General features: G+C 42.1%; 2 protein-coding genes across 3 annotated transcripts; one reads left to right on the forward strand and one right to left on the reverse strand.

Moving 5' to 3' along the window:
* micu2 (mitochondrial calcium uptake 2) lies at positions 1–9,359 on the forward strand. 2 transcript variants are annotated; one of them, XM_034112646.1, is made up of 12 exons: positions 1–220; positions 568–697; positions 1,390–1,421; positions 1,517–1,592; positions 2,113–2,160; positions 2,396–2,478; positions 5,826–5,876; positions 5,978–6,075; positions 7,248–7,419; positions 7,498–7,606; positions 7,694–7,851; positions 8,876–9,359. In XM_034112646.1, exons 1-12 carry the CDS (start codon positions 26–28, stop codon positions 8,975–8,977), a joined length of 1,254 nt encoding a protein of 417 aa, XP_033968537.1. In that variant the 5' UTR covers positions 1–25; the 3' UTR covers positions 8,978–9,359. The 2 variants fall into 2 exon arrangements, with proteins under 2 accessions (XP_033968537.1, XP_033968546.1); XM_034112655.1 differs by having other exon boundaries at positions 8,882–9,359.
* Positions 9,360–9,414: 55 nt separating this feature from the next.
* On the reverse strand, positions 9,415–14,108 carry LOC117468483 (interferon regulatory factor 2-binding protein 1-like). Its single transcript, XM_034112635.1, has 2 exons — positions 11,774–14,108; positions 9,415–10,236 (listed from the first exon to the last, which is right to left on the reverse strand). Exon 1 carries the CDS (start codon positions 13,569–13,571, stop codon positions 11,799–11,801), a length of 1,773 nt encoding a protein of 590 aa, XP_033968526.1. The 5' UTR covers positions 13,572–14,108; the 3' UTR covers positions 9,415–10,236; positions 11,774–11,798.
* Positions 14,109–14,930: the final 822 nt, after the last annotated feature.

The following is a 14,930-nucleotide window of genomic DNA, read 5'->3' on the forward strand; positions in this document are numbered from 1 at the left end:
CTTAGTAGCAGCTCCCTTCCTGAACATGGCTGCCCTCGGGAGGCTCGTCTCCGTCTTCAGGAACGCAGTGAGGAGTCCTCGGTCTCTGAGAGCTGTAGCACGGCACCGTGCTGTCGGACCCGCTATAGTGGGCTCAGCTCTCGGTACCGGGCTTATCTGTTATTACCAATATCTTCCTAACAGGACTCTGCTCTTTGCTGTCCATGCCGAGGCACCGAAAGTGAGTTCACGCATAATAAAAGTTAACCAAAGTCTAACTAAAGTTTGTGTCGTCGAACAAACCCATCTGTCGTGTGTCTGTCTGGTCGAATATTAAGCTGCTAAATATAAGTTACCCAGACACGTATATTAATATGTACTGTAAGTGCGTAATACTAGGTACACTTAAATCAACAGCTAATGTTGACGCCCCCCAGCTGTCACACACACACACACACACACACACACACACACACACACACACACACACACACACACACACACACACACACACACACACACACACACACACACACACTTACTTCATGGTGCTTATTATCACAGTGCTCTCTGATACCTGTGTTTCAGGAAGTAGCAGCTCCAACTCTGTCAGCCAGGAAGGTTCGGTTCGTCCAGTTCGCCTCGGGGATGTACGAGCAGGAGCCCTACATGACCCCTAGAGACTTCCTGTTCTCTGTGATGCTGGAGAATGTGGACCGTAAGCTTATTGATATCCATCATCTGCTGACAGTTAACACAGGATGATATGTGCTATCATTGGAAATATTGAGTGCAACACTTGGGTATTAACCCTCGAAAAATGCAGGATACATTTACAAAAACACATTTAAAGTGGACCTATCATGCTATATTTGAATGATATAGTGTAGGACCATACCTATATAAGGCATATTTATACTTTTTTTTTTCCAAAATACCAAACAGATCATGCATTTTAGCCATTCCTCATTTTGCTCAATTTGACATTTTTTAGCTCTGTTTTTGCAAGGGCAGATTCAGTGAGAACAGCACCATCTACAGGCCTGGCATATGTACTACAGCGTCTCCAGCGCTTTCGAACGGCAATGGCCGTGGCTGTCTCCTCCTGATTGGTGGAGTTGGCCCAATAGCCGTAGCGCCACTGTCCTGACGTCAGGACAGTGTTCAAATCTGGATCAGTTTTTATCAAGATCCGTTGCAGCCCCTTTTTTAGAGATTTGGGTATGGAGGAAAATAGAGAGGGTTGTGTTTTCTGACACTTGGTGAGTTCCCTGGAACACCGGGGACACATATTCATGTATAAAAGACGTACAAAAGTGCATTTTGCATGATAGGTCCCCTTTAAGGCCCTACACTGTTCCTTGTTAAGTTTTTGGTTGTTTTATTAACTAAACTTGGTTTCTTCTGTAGGAAAGCTGCAGAAGAGAAGTTTAACCACACAGGTATGTTAACATCTTCACATTTTGTAAATTAGTTAGCTACAGTTAGTAGCACTTGAAGATCATCAGTTTGTGTTGTCATCTGTTTCTTATTGCAGGAGGTTAACCACATGTTGGCCACTGCCTCTAAAGCTCTGGCCGGTAATGAACTGTTCAGAACAATAGGAGACGATGGTAAGTTCTAAACTTTAAACAGGCCCTATCTTCTCATTTTCAGGTTCATATCAGTATTTAGTGTCTCTACTGTGACATGTCTCCAGGCTTTAATGTTCAAAAAGGTCTTTATTTTTCTCATACTGTTTGTGCTGCAGCACCTCTTTTCACCCTCTGTCTGAAACCAGAGCCCAGTCTGCTCTGATTGGTTAGCTGGCCGGCTCTGTTGTGATAGGTCAACCACTAAGATGTCCCTCCCCTTAGCCTATCACGTACAATGTGTTCGAGCGCTAGACAATAGAAGGAGGGGGGGGAGAAACTCCCTCTGGAGGGAACTTATGGATTTTAGACCATTTATATGCACTAAAACCTATAAAACACGCTACAGGAAAGGGAACCCTCAAAAAGCACAATAGGGCCTCTTGAAACAAGAACAATTCACATATGTATGTTAGTATTTGTTTTCAAATTCCGTCCTTATATTTATTGGTTATTTTATTTCCTAAATATAATTCAGCGTACATTTCTTTGTCTCTTGCAGGTTTGATATCCTACACAGAGTATCTGTTCCTGCTGACCATCCTGACCAGTAAGTAGCCCCCTACTCTCATTCATACTGTGCTGAATTGATTTGCCTGACTTATTGTGACTCTGCATTTTCTTGCACATTTCAGTGAGTCAGCTGGTAACCTGATTTAATTTTGTATTTCTCAACACTGTCCTCCAGGTTGTGTTGAGAAATGCTACTCTGCCCTACTAAGTGCATTGATTCCTGTGATAATATTCAGACTGAGTTCAGATTATTGACTGCATTTCTGTTTCAGAGCCACACATAGGATTTCATATTGCTTTCAAAATGCTTGATGTTGACGGCAATGAGCAGGTGGACAAAAAGGAATTTCTCAAGGTAAGACATCTAATATATATATATTTTTTTTAATTGAAAATATTTAAATAATGTGATAGTAATACTGAACAGAACACAGATTGGTTTACATGGATAAATCGTGGGAGGGCACTTTGCAAAGACAAAATGTGATTCTGTTGCGTGTGTGGATTTAAATGTCAAAATCTTGCCACCTTTAATGCTGCGTAGAGCACTGATGCTCCACACTCGTAAGTATGGACCACGGCCCCATGTGAAGGTGAGGGAGAGCTGCACTGCAATAAACTCTATTGTTGTCCTCTGTCATGTGAATGCCTCTCTGCAGCCTGAGTCAGACCCTGGCTGTTTCTCAATGTCTAGTAAAGCTGCTGCAGAGCCACTATTTATTTTTATTTTTTATTCTTTATTTATTTGGGGTCACATTATATTAAAAGTACAGTTTTTCAAATCATATATTTTTCGAGACCCGAAAATGACAAATGAAATAGCAAACAAAATTAGTCAAAATAAAATAAAAACGAAAAAGTACACAGGGGTTGTTTGAAATGGCAAATGTCTACACATGTACATATGCATACATATCAACATACATATATACATACAATACACATATATACATACAATACACATACACACATACATCAGAGTTCCCGTTAGAATATTTTTTTGCCGGTCAACATGTCCGTTAAAGTTGAAATCTTCAGGACAAAATGAGAAAAGTGCCGGTCAAAGGTCTTCTTTGTTATTTATTGAGCTTTAAAACAAATTGATATGATTCGATATTAAACAAACTAATTATAGTCGATTAACTACATTATTCAAAAGTATAAAGTAACTTACAAAAACGTGGGAATAATAAACGGAGCGCTCTCTCCTTCTCCTGACAGCCCGTCAGTATCATGCAGCTCGCGGATCCAGTAATGAGTGACCCGACAGTAAAACTAAACATATCTATAACTAGTTTAGGTAGTTTGAGAGGTAATTAAAATAGCTACGTGTGATGTTCTAACCTGAAGTGTGTATTGCTCTGCTCGCCGCTGCAGGGGATTATGCAGAGCTGCGTGTCGACTTGTCAGCAGCAGCCGATCTCTCTCTCCCATCAGATTAGACTTTACTCGCGTTTATGTCCAGATCTAGCTAGTTCTAGCTAATGATATGACTACCTGCTTGTTAAAAGACACCTAAACAATAAGCGTCGCTATGCAACCGGGTGAGGCCACAAAGTATAGCGCAGCATTATGCATTTGTTTACATGCCCACCGAACCCAGAGGCATTACCAACAGATCAACGCACAATCAACCCATACAGGACATCTCTTTCTCCACATTAAGTGTTAGACATTAGAATTGACTATTTTTGTCTGTCACATACTATTCTTGTCTGTCACATAAGTGGCGCAACTGATACGGTATTGCGCTAAGGGAAAATTATTTTGACCGGACATTTTGACCGGAGAGATTTAGATTTGCCGGTCTTCAGCATATTTTACCGGTCATAGTCCGGTAATTACCGGCTAACGGGAACTCTGACATACATGTGTCCATACATACACACCTATACATATACATTCAATCGGTGTATAGAAACACAGTCAAACAAGGGATGGTCGTCTTTGGGATATGTAAATTCTCCACTTTTTCCATATTTCCTCAAATGTGTTTTCCTGAAGCCTCATTGAGAAAGTGATTCTTTCCATAACATCAATTTCATGGATTTTGTCGTACCAGAGAATGAATGTCCGCTTTGAGCCATTTTCTAGTAATTACTTTTTTTGCTGCAACATTAAGTATTCCAAATAATTGTTTTGTTTTGAGGTTTGTGGTTAAATGTACGAGCCCAAATTGAAATTCGTCCCAGTTTAATGGGATTTTTTCCGTAATCGATTTCAGAAACACTTTTTGTTATATTCCATGGAATGCTCTTAACATCCCGATAGCAATGAATATATTAAATGCTTTGACAATAAATACATAACAAAATGTAATCTGTGGAAGCCGTAGCGCTGTAAAAAGCACGACCAATCATTTTAGCCGGCCCGGCTAAAATAACTGGATGGCCTACCTGCCTGTCAGCCTTCCATCTGTGCACAAACTTATCTCGTCCCCTCATTGTGTATTTTCAAATTCTAGCGCACTCGAGATGGTTTCTCCAAAATTACATACCCCACCTTTAAGTACTAACTTTTGCCAAAAAGTTACTATTAAAGGGCAAGCCCAAAACAAATGGTAGTGATGTGCTAACTGAGAACCACATTTCCTCCAGCAGCTGGGGGGCCCTAGATTATGTGATGACTGAGCAGGGCTGAAAAAGTACCTGCTCAGCATCTTCCAACTAAACATTCGATAGGTGCTTGAGCTAGAGATCTTCCTTTGAAAAGTACAGTAATTTGTCCAGACTTCGTCAGGGATGATTTTTTTGGTTTCGTTTTCCCATTTGTGTTTTATATAGAAAGTATTTTCCTTTTTAATATCTTGAAGAGCTTTGTAAAGTTTTGAGATTACTTTCATCCCTGTGTCTGATGTGTATGCACTGGTGAAAACTATTAATAAAGGATTTTCAAGGGCCTTCTGGCTGTCGAACAGGGAACTATTTAAGTAGTGGCGTACCGTTATTCAATCCATATCGTTTTTTTAGTGTTTGAAAATCGATCATGGTTCCTTTGCTGAAAAATGTGCAATATGAAGTAAGGCCATGTTTGGCCCAACCTTTAAATGTTGTATCTAGCTTGCTCGGGGGGAAATCAAGATCATGTGAGCACCATCTTAAGACTATTTCAAGTATACTACGTCATAGAGTGGCGCCGAATGCTGGGCATTTAAACAGTCCTTTGGCGCCACTCGATGACGTAGTATACTTGAAATAGTGGCTTTGCAGCAGCTTTACTCGACATTGAGAAACGGCCCCTCTCAGTGATCCATTTATTTAAAGTCACAGGACATTTTTGTAGCTGTTCCAACCTGGCGGCGTGAGAAGACTCTTTAAAGTGTGCTAATTCTAGCCCGGACCAAGGCGACTAGAGTGCATGTTGGCACGCTATGCACCTTGTGTCATATTTTCATGTTGTGACATAAGTCTAAAGGACAATTAAAGAGAAGCTTTGCATGGACTGTCATCGCCAAGTAGGTTTACACATACGAGGAATTTACTTATACCAAAGCAAATTCCTCGTATGTGTAAAACTGGTTGTGATTGTTATTCTGATTTGCTTTAGTGTCTGATGTGTGACGAATATGAAGGCTATATCTCTCATACTCTTATTATTTTAGGTAGTTTACATTGAAGAATTATGTTTGTTCGGATTTTGACATTTTGATAAAATGTATTTCAGTAGCTATATCTTAATATTTCTGTTCTGTTTTTTCTGAAGCTGAAGAAAATCATTGGGACCAGTAAAAAGAGAGCTCCTCAAGGCACAGAGGTGGGTGTTCATATTCCCTTTAAGCTCAGCAGGATCGGTATCAACTTCAGCATCACTGGAGAGTAATGTCTGCTTATTGTACATTCCCTGGATGTCTACAGAAAGCAGTGGAAGAAGGGGAAGGTGTGAACACGACTCTGCAGGCCTACTTCTTTGGCAAGGGAGGAGAAAACAAGCTGCAGTATCAGGACTTCCACAGGTACAGAAACGCAGTCACACTCATTGCATTACAGTGTGTGTGAGTCTTCACTGGTACACACTGCAAATGTCTGCAGTGTTGACAGAATACGGAATCATGTACCTAAATTGATTGTACGAGTAACTTGTGTAACTTAAAATACACTAATGTATATAATAGTATTACAGTCAATTAATTCAAGGTTTTAGCAACAAAAGTAGAAACTTTTCATACATTCAAGATACATTTAAGAAAAAGTTGTATGTGGTGATGAATGTAATGTTGGTGATGTGATTGTACTTGCTTTCCAGCCTTAGTGTACTTAAAGGTAGTTAAAGTGGTTAAACCTTCCATTAGGGTCACTGAGGTTCCGGACCGAGGTGTATATAATAAAAGTTGGGAAATAATTGCCTTACACTTACGGGGCTCTATTTATTTTGCAGTACGTTAATAGGGGGACGTCTAACATGAAGCCACTTAAAGGTGGGGTAGGTGAGTTTGAGAAACCAGCTCGAGATACACTTTTTGTTATATTCCATGGAATGCTCTTAACATCCCGATAGCAATGAATATCTTAAGTGCTTTGACAAAAAATCCATAACAAAATGTCATCTGTGGAAGCCGTAGTACTGTAAAAAGTACGACCAATCATTTTAGCCAGCCCGGCTAAAGTAACTGGATGGCCTACCTGCCTGTCAGCCTTCCATCTGTGCACAAACTTATCTCGTGCCCTCATTGGTCATGTGCACGTTCGTGTGTGTTGGAGGAGGGGCTCTGTAAGGAAGTGGCAGATTTTTTCCGGTTGTGTATTTTCAAATTCTAGCGCACTCGAGCTGGTTTCTCCAAAATTACCTACCCCACCTTTAAGTTACATTGCTGCTAAACAAGTCGGTTTCATTCGAGCATTTCCTTGATTTAGAAGCATGTATCTAAATCCAGGAAAACCTTGCTATTTATAAAATAGTGAAAGCCGCTGTACAACAGAACAGAAACAGCCTATCATTCTTCCTTATGATATTAATCTAGTTCTGTCAGATGTTGGACTCCATCATATATAATAAGGGATAAAATAGACTTCATTGTAAAGAATGGATTCATTTTCAACTGTATTTGGCTTTCTTTAAAGTGATGTTGGTATAGTTGTGACCACATTCCTCACTAACCTCAGTAGGACCTCTCCCCCGTGTCCTCAGGTTCATGGTAGACCTGCAGGCTGAAGTCCAGGAGATGGAGTTCCTGCAGTTCTCCAAAGGTATGGACACCATGAGGAGAGAAGACTTCGCTGAGTGGCTGCTACACTACACCAACGAAGAAGACAACGAGGCGTACTGGGAGAACATGAGGAAGAGGATCCCTGCTGGCCAGGTGAGAGGACTTTCATCACAAAGATGCTGTGAAAAGATTGAATCTAGTTTATTGGTTAACTGAAATGTTGTCTTGCAGAGTATCACCTTCGAGGAGTTCAAAGCCTTCTGTCTGTTCACCAACAATCTGGAGGATTTTTCCTTTTCTATGAAACTGGTCACTGGAACCAACCGCCCTGTTGGAATGGGTAACGCCTCTCTTCATTACCATGTGGGTATTTCTCTCTCAGACTGCAGACAGTAGATGATCACAATTTTCCTTCCTCTCATTGCAGCCCAGTTCAAACGAGCAGTGAGGATCGCCACAGGCCACGACCTGTCTGACAATGTTCTGGATACTGTCTTCAAGCTCTTTGATATGGATGGAGATAAGTGCCTGAGCCACAAGGAGTTCATGGGAGTGATGACTGACAGAATACGGCGCGGCCTGAAGGTGAGCCCGTTCATCCTTTTATATTCATATATATATATATATATATGTGCAATAGCCATCCAAAAAAAAAGTCACCTACTGGATTTAACTAAGCAAATCTGTAAGAGCCTTCAATTGGATAATTAGTGTGAATGCTGTTTACAGCATTCACACTATAGCTCTTCGAATCTTTATCCTTATTTCAGCCAATACTTTGGCTCTCCATAACTTCAGCATACTTTCAGCTACAGAAACCATTCAAATATCAAACTATTCAGCCTTTTCAGCAATCGATGGGAAACTTTCAACTTTTTCAAAATATTATATTCAGCTTTTTAAAACTTTTTTTTAAACATGGAAGTCAATGGGAGGAACCTTCAAATCCTTTTACCTACATCTTGCGCCAAATGCTTCTCCTTCCACATCCTTTCAGTTAGAGACTTCATTCCAACTTTAAAATGATCACAAGACATTCAGCTATAAAACTTGTTTTATAGCTGAATGTCTATAAAAAGGTTTATAAACGCTGTGAGAGTGGGTCTGCGGAGAGCATTTCTCCGCGATTCCAACTCGTCTATTACAAACCAGGGGACTCCCTGTTGGTTGAACAATTAGGCTAAAGGTCCCCACCCCTCCTGGTGTGTGAGGAGCTCCACGGATTGGTCCATTTTGGTTCCCGGAAGAAACAAATGGAAAAAGAAATCTCCAACGAGGCGTTCTGGGGCAGCATAGACAGGTCTTTTCTGTGTTAGAGTTTTACTCGCTACAGGGTGTAATTTGAGGGTTTGTGACTCTGCAGACCGTTTACATGCAGAAAAAGCTTCATAACACACAAGGGGACGGGTAATAACCAGAAAGGCATGACATGGGACCTTTAAGCTTGTGTTAACCATGGACCTTCTTTCAGGCATCTGACAAAAACACATTCACGGTTGAAAATGCTAACTAATTTCTGGGATTAAGGACTCATTCCTGCACCAACTTTTTGTGCTCAGATTGCTGTTAAAGTTTCAGTGTGATGTGATGAACTCTGTCTTGCCCGAAGGTGCAGCACCAGAGTGGCTTCTCCGGCTACTGGAAATGCGTGAAGCGAGAGACCCTGAAGGGAGCTAAGGAGGCCCTGGGGGACACCGGGTGCCCCATCTGAACCACTCTGACCACCGGCCGCCTTGGTGTTGTATAATCAAAACAAGGGGTGTGAACAATATTTTTTCAGTTACCACATTTCAGGAACCAAGGCATTACACCACTATCTTTTGTAAAAATAATGTTTACAGATCTATTGTGTGATATTAGCTGTGAGTGTTTACAATATTATATTTTACAGTTTGTTCTGCCCATTATGATTAATTAGGCATTTTATATTTAGAATATCTAACCACTTTTAAATAACTTTTGCACATTACACACTTTCACTCACTGGTTAGGGGACATTGATGCATTCTCGAGGGCTTATACAATATCTGGTGTGGGGTTTTCATGTTCTTTTGTGAAATATTTATCAAATAAAGGTTTATGAAATTACCAAAGTCTCCATAATGTTCTGCGAATCTGAGCCTCAAAGAATAAGCCAGCTATGACCGATGACTATTTTGTAATTTATTGTAGAATTGACCTGTTAACATCACGAGTATGTGGTTTAACCATTGAAGATTGTGGTGCTAATTATCTTAACATACATTTCATTCTAAAAGTAAATAGACAAAACAAGCTTACCTCTGTGATAGTTGAACAAATTAGTGACCAATGCCAAGGTTATCAGTGAGTACAGCATATACAGCTACAACACAATAAAATTACATTGAGCAGGAAGCCATCTTTGGTCTTCTTATCACTATAAACAAATGCATATAAATTTGTATTGTATCAAAAATAGAAATTACATAGCCATATTGAAAGTAAATTCACATTTTTGACATACAATATAAGGAGAATACCTAAGAGACATGATGTGAGATTACATTTTTTCAATCCTTGGCTTGAAGGACCCAATGGTTTTGCCACAGTTTGAACATTCATTTGTTTTTTTGAAAATGTCCAACAATCTGTCAATATCGCTGTCACCCATATGTTTAGGACAGTATGCAACTTGTATAACAGTAACACAAATGAAAGACCAAATAGATTGTCATTCCTAAAACAAGCGTGTGCTTTCTATCCTGGGCTCTGAAGGCGAGGCCTGATGGAGAGGAGAGGTTTGGTCAGGATCCAGCTGTGACGAGTCCTGACAGAGGACACGCCCCTCTCCTCATCAGTGAGTCTCGGTGTGTCCTTAGTTAACAGTGTGTGTAGCTGTTCTCCTGGGGTTCAGAGTTCTTCTGTTCTCAGAGGCACACACCATGAGCTGCAGCCACAGTGGCCCTCTGCTTGAGATTATAGGGAAGTGCTTTCAAAGTGTTTGATCCACTGTGGAAAAGGAAGAAAAAAGGTGTGTTAATAAACAGTAGGGCAACACTGGACAGCTTTCTGGTCTTGTGAAAAGCCATAGGACATTTGACAATCTATGCACTCAGGCTGCTCAGTCCTTGAGGGTGGAGTTCAGTCGACAACATCAGAACTGTAGTTTCACCGTCACTGCTGCTAGCTACACACTGTAAGAAGCTTATAGTACAGTTCAATTTAGCAACTAATTAAATAAAACATTGGTTTAACCCTCCATCAATGTCCTGCTGCTAATCTGGATCACGTTATTCATAATAAATTATTGAAATTACCGACATACAGCTAGGAGGTCAAAAATGTCAATAAATATTCTAAATAATCTAACAATTTATATACAAAAATTGCGAATATTTTATTAGACATTATGCATCTCTGAACTGTAAATGAGCACTGCTCAATTCTTTGGTGTGGAGTTCCAGTCAGCACCATCAGAAGCCTGAGCATGGACTCATTTTAACGTTGAATTTCGAAACAAAAAGGTTCATTCATCCAACAACTTCCTGCTGCTCACCTAGGTACAGGTCACATGATTGAATACTTGCATTACATTATGGAAATGATTGTCAGTTATAGCTGGAAGGGACAAAACAATGTGATACTTGTCAAAGAAATCCTAAAAAGTCTTACATTTCATTTGGTGCATAATCCTCATGGCTAATTTGAGGGAAGTGTTTCACATGCAGCTCAGAACCCTGTACTACTACAGAAATAACATATACAACATGGTGAAATGGTTGTTTCTACCGCCGTTTCATGTATATTTTTTTATTTTCCTGCCTTAATATGATCTCTAAATCAGCATCAAACTATTGAGATTCATCTTGACACCATGGCAGACTACTCCTTAGATGTATGTCTTAATAGTAAAGAGGTGATCATGTGCTAAATCCATGGGTTCTACATTTCTAAATAAATAACATGTAATATGTTTCTGCTTCACAAACTGCAGAAGAGAAAAAAGGATATCTGTTATTAGTGATGTGTTATGGAATGTCAGTTACATTGCATGTGTGAACAAGCTGATGAGTAAAAGTTAGTAGAGATCATGTTTCTTAAAAAGGATAAACAAATATATGCAATGTTAATTTCCCTGTTACCAGAGCTGCTAACTGAGAGTCTTGTATAATACTAAGCATTGTGATGAGATGTTGCAATAAGTTATTCATCTGTGTGTTTTAAGATATATTTGAGTGACTCTTTACACAGAACAGACTATCTTTTGTAAAAAGCTACAATCTGACCACACTTCTGTCAATGGTTCTCAAGACTCTCATCCCCTTTGTGTATTCTGTTGTGTTTAGAAGATGACGTCCCCTTGAACTATTATGCTGATAAAACTAAGAGGGCATAAGGACTCAAAAATGACCTGAAAAGTTATTATTGTGGAGTTTAGATTTTTGTTATTCAATGTATTGTCTTCATCCCTGTGGTGTTAACTGATAAAATAAAGATATTTGACCATGATTTACAAAGAAAATAACCTTTTTCTTCTTCCGCTTACCATTCACCACAAGAGGATGGAGACGTCAAGGGTCGCTCTCCTTCTTTACTGTCACGTCTCCGTCTCCGGCCAGGATGGTGGAGATCTCTCCCTGCATGAAAGCCCAAGGCACCGAGGAACCAGCCAGGGGACAGCGCTCTCCGCTGGGGCAGTACACCTCCCCACCCTGACCCTGGCTGCGGATGAATCCTCTAGTACAGGGGAAGCAGAACTTGTGGTGCGGGACAGACGGACACTGGACGAAGTGAGTGTCCTCCAGGCGCTCTCTGCAGAGGGTGCAGCACAGCAGGGTGCCCTGAGAGCTGCTCGTAGACTCACCAGCACTGGCGTTGGTGCTCGGCCCCCCCGCACTCAAACCCTGACCCAAGGCTGCCTGGGAGACGGAGGTGGAGGAAGTGGATGGGCTGCTGCTGGTGGGACGCCCAGCTGAGGAGGAATGGGCTGTAGACATGCTGGGGCTATCTCTGGCCATCTGACTGGAGCTCAGGCTGTCTGCGACTCCCATGAGCGCTGAGATGGGTGAGGGCTGGCTGTGTAGACGGGGTGGACCCTCCTGAGGGGCAGCCATGCCAGGAAGAGGCTCCATGCCTGAGTAAGCACCTCGTGGCCAGGGCTCTCTCGCAGGGTGATCAGGCCTGCCTTCGCTCTCTCCATTCTCAGAGCCCGGAGAAGCCTTGCGACGCCGGGTGGTGTTCTTTGCTGCTGCAGGGCGTCCAGCTGCTGCCATAGGCAAACCTGCATCTGGCTGTGGCAGGACCTCTGGAATGGGGGGCTCTTTAAACATTCGCACACCATCATTCAACAGCTCAGACAACCCACGCCAGTCTCCAGTGCCTTGCCGCTTCTCGTATTCCACATAGCGTAGCCCAGAGTTCACTGCTTTACCTGCATCTTTGGCTGAGTCACGGAACATCTGCCTGACCAGGTCAGGGACTCCTGAGAAGATCATTCCAGAGCCAGCTGGGTACTCCACAAACACCTTCAGCTCAAACTCTGGAGTTGTGCTGGCATCAAAGGCCAGAACACGACCCATCAGATTATGGTCTTTCCTGAAGCGCACATTAAAGGGGACACAGCTGCTGAGAGCTACAAGAACATCCCTGACTGCTTTGGGGCGATTTGGCCAGCCTTCAACCCGGCTGCGAGCCACCTCATTCAGTTCTGCCATCACCTCATTGTTCCTCCACACTGCAGGATCTATACCCACCAGAGCTGAGGTGCTAGCTCCCACACCCAGGGACACAACCTGCCTTCTGCCACCGTCTCCCATAATAGGGCCAGCTGCAATTGGTGTGCCCCCAGCCCTGGAGCCTGATAAGGGGGTTAGAAGCCCATGAGGGGCTGCTACTAACCCCTGAGCTATCAAAGCATGAGATATTGCTCCATGAAGACTAGGAACTGCCCCGACTATAGCCCGGCGGGTGTTCGGGCTCTGTCTGCTGCCCTCCGAGCCCACATCGTCAGCTCTGTGCAGGCCATTTGGGAGACGAGAAGACACCCCGTACTCACCCCTCCCCCTTTCTATACGCTCTCCATGCTGCCGCCCTGCATCAAGGGGCCCGACCGAGCTGGGTTTACCCTGCTGGGGACCGGGGGACCTGCCGTCTAAAACTCCGTGTGTGCTCTTCAGCTGCCTGGCAGTCTCAATGAGGAGCTCTATCCTGTCTGCCCCGTCGTAGTTAACACATCCCCGGCACACAGCCTCGCTGAACTCCCACAGCATGGCCCAGGGCATCTTCGGCAGGTCGCAGAGGTAGCACCATTGCCGTCTGGAGGAAGGCTGCGAGGCGGAGGACATGTTGTTTACAGGCCCTCGACCAAACTTTCTTCGGAGGCCTACACGTTACAATCTACGTTTCTTAACAATGATTCACTTCTTACACACCACTCGCCACATGGCGCATTTTTTAGAGTGGAAATGTTACGAACTACCAGATCAAAACACCACCGTTAGCGACGGTATTTTAAAGTTAGCGACGTCTTCTTTCTCGATTTGTTCGTGTCGGTCTGTGTGGAAGGAAGTAAAATGTTATAAGACACCGGAAACACCTACGCGGCTGTGGCCCAGGGCACTTTGGGAGTTGTAGTTCTTTCCTGACGACACATTATTGTGCCTTGTATTTCATGATAAAATGCAGTAGGAACAACTGGAGGTTTACACAGCGGGTTAATGAGACAGGTTATTGTAAACAGGTAGGAGGGGAATTCAACTTTGTATTTACTGATCTATCGGAGTTGCTGGAATCAGCTTTTAAATGATAGCTCGGTTATATAAATAAGCCATCTGTATGTCAAATATGTCTTGTATGTCTTAAATGATATGATGAATTGGAAATGGGGGACCCTGATGTAAACAAGACGAAAGTCTTTCTCTGGTCTGCATCCCCTTAACAATTGTATGTTTTGAGCTGTACTGTACTGTACCCAATATACAAGCTGTTAATAAACTTTTCAATCAATCAATAGCACTTCCTATTCCTGAGATATTGACATTTTCCCAAACAATAAATCCCCCCTTAAAAAAAACGAAATGGGGAAACGTAATGTTACACAAACACCATAAATGTATGCATGCAGCAAACAAATAATCCAAACAAAAGCAACAATAAACAATAAATGGTCACTTTGATGTCTTCTCGGCTTTCCCCTTTCCTGTATTGTTGTACAGGTTTGTGTGCATGTAAATGGTCTGCAAAGGCTAACATTAATGTGTCCCCTTCAGAGGGAGTTTCTCTTTCACACACTCTCTGAAAAGCCTTTATTGGACTCCTTTGTTTACTTCCTTAACATAGTGACATCTCTATGTAACACTTGCCATATTGGCTAGCGCTTCAACACATTGTACCTGATAGGCTAAGGAGCGGGACATTACTGACACGTCTCTTGACCATTCACAAAAAAGGTGGCCAGCTAACCAATCAGAGCAGATAAATAAAGACCTTTTTGAACATTAAAGCACAGAAACATGTCACAGTAGAGGCACAAGATACAACCTGAACCTGAAAAAGAGCATAATAGGGCCCCTTAAAATATAATGTGGTTAGTAAAAAATAGGCTTATAAGGGGATTATTTTGGATGTGCTGCTAGTAACATGCTTTTTACTAAATACTTTAGGTGAATATGGAAGTAAATAGGTCTATTTAGGGCAATTCTTTT

Source organism: Trematomus bernacchii, unplaced genomic scaffold (genome assembly GCF_902827165.1).
Source record: "Trematomus bernacchii unplaced genomic scaffold, fTreBer1.1, whole genome shotgun sequence".
In the NCBI taxonomy this organism is placed as follows: domain Eukaryota; kingdom Metazoa; phylum Chordata; class Actinopteri; order Perciformes; family Nototheniidae; genus Trematomus; species Trematomus bernacchii.

Excerpts from the sequence above, each read along its gene's own strand:
- micu2 (XM_034112646.1), top strand. The coding sequence starts at position 26 with ATGGCTGCCCTCGGGAGGCTCGTCTCCGTCTTCAGGAACGCAGTGAGG. Across the intron at positions 698-1,389 it reads GATGCTGGAGAATGTGGACC|GAAAGCTGCAGAAGAGAAGT; the intron begins GTAAGCTTATTG and ends TTTCTTCTGTAG. Across the intron at positions 2,479-5,825 it reads ACAAAAAGGAATTTCTCAAG|CTGAAGAAAATCATTGGGAC; the intron begins GTAAGACATCTA and ends TTTTTTCTGAAG.
- LOC117468483 (XM_034112635.1), bottom strand. The coding sequence starts at position 13,571 with ATGTCCTCCGCCTCGCAGCCTTCCTCCAGACGGCAATGGTGCTACCTC.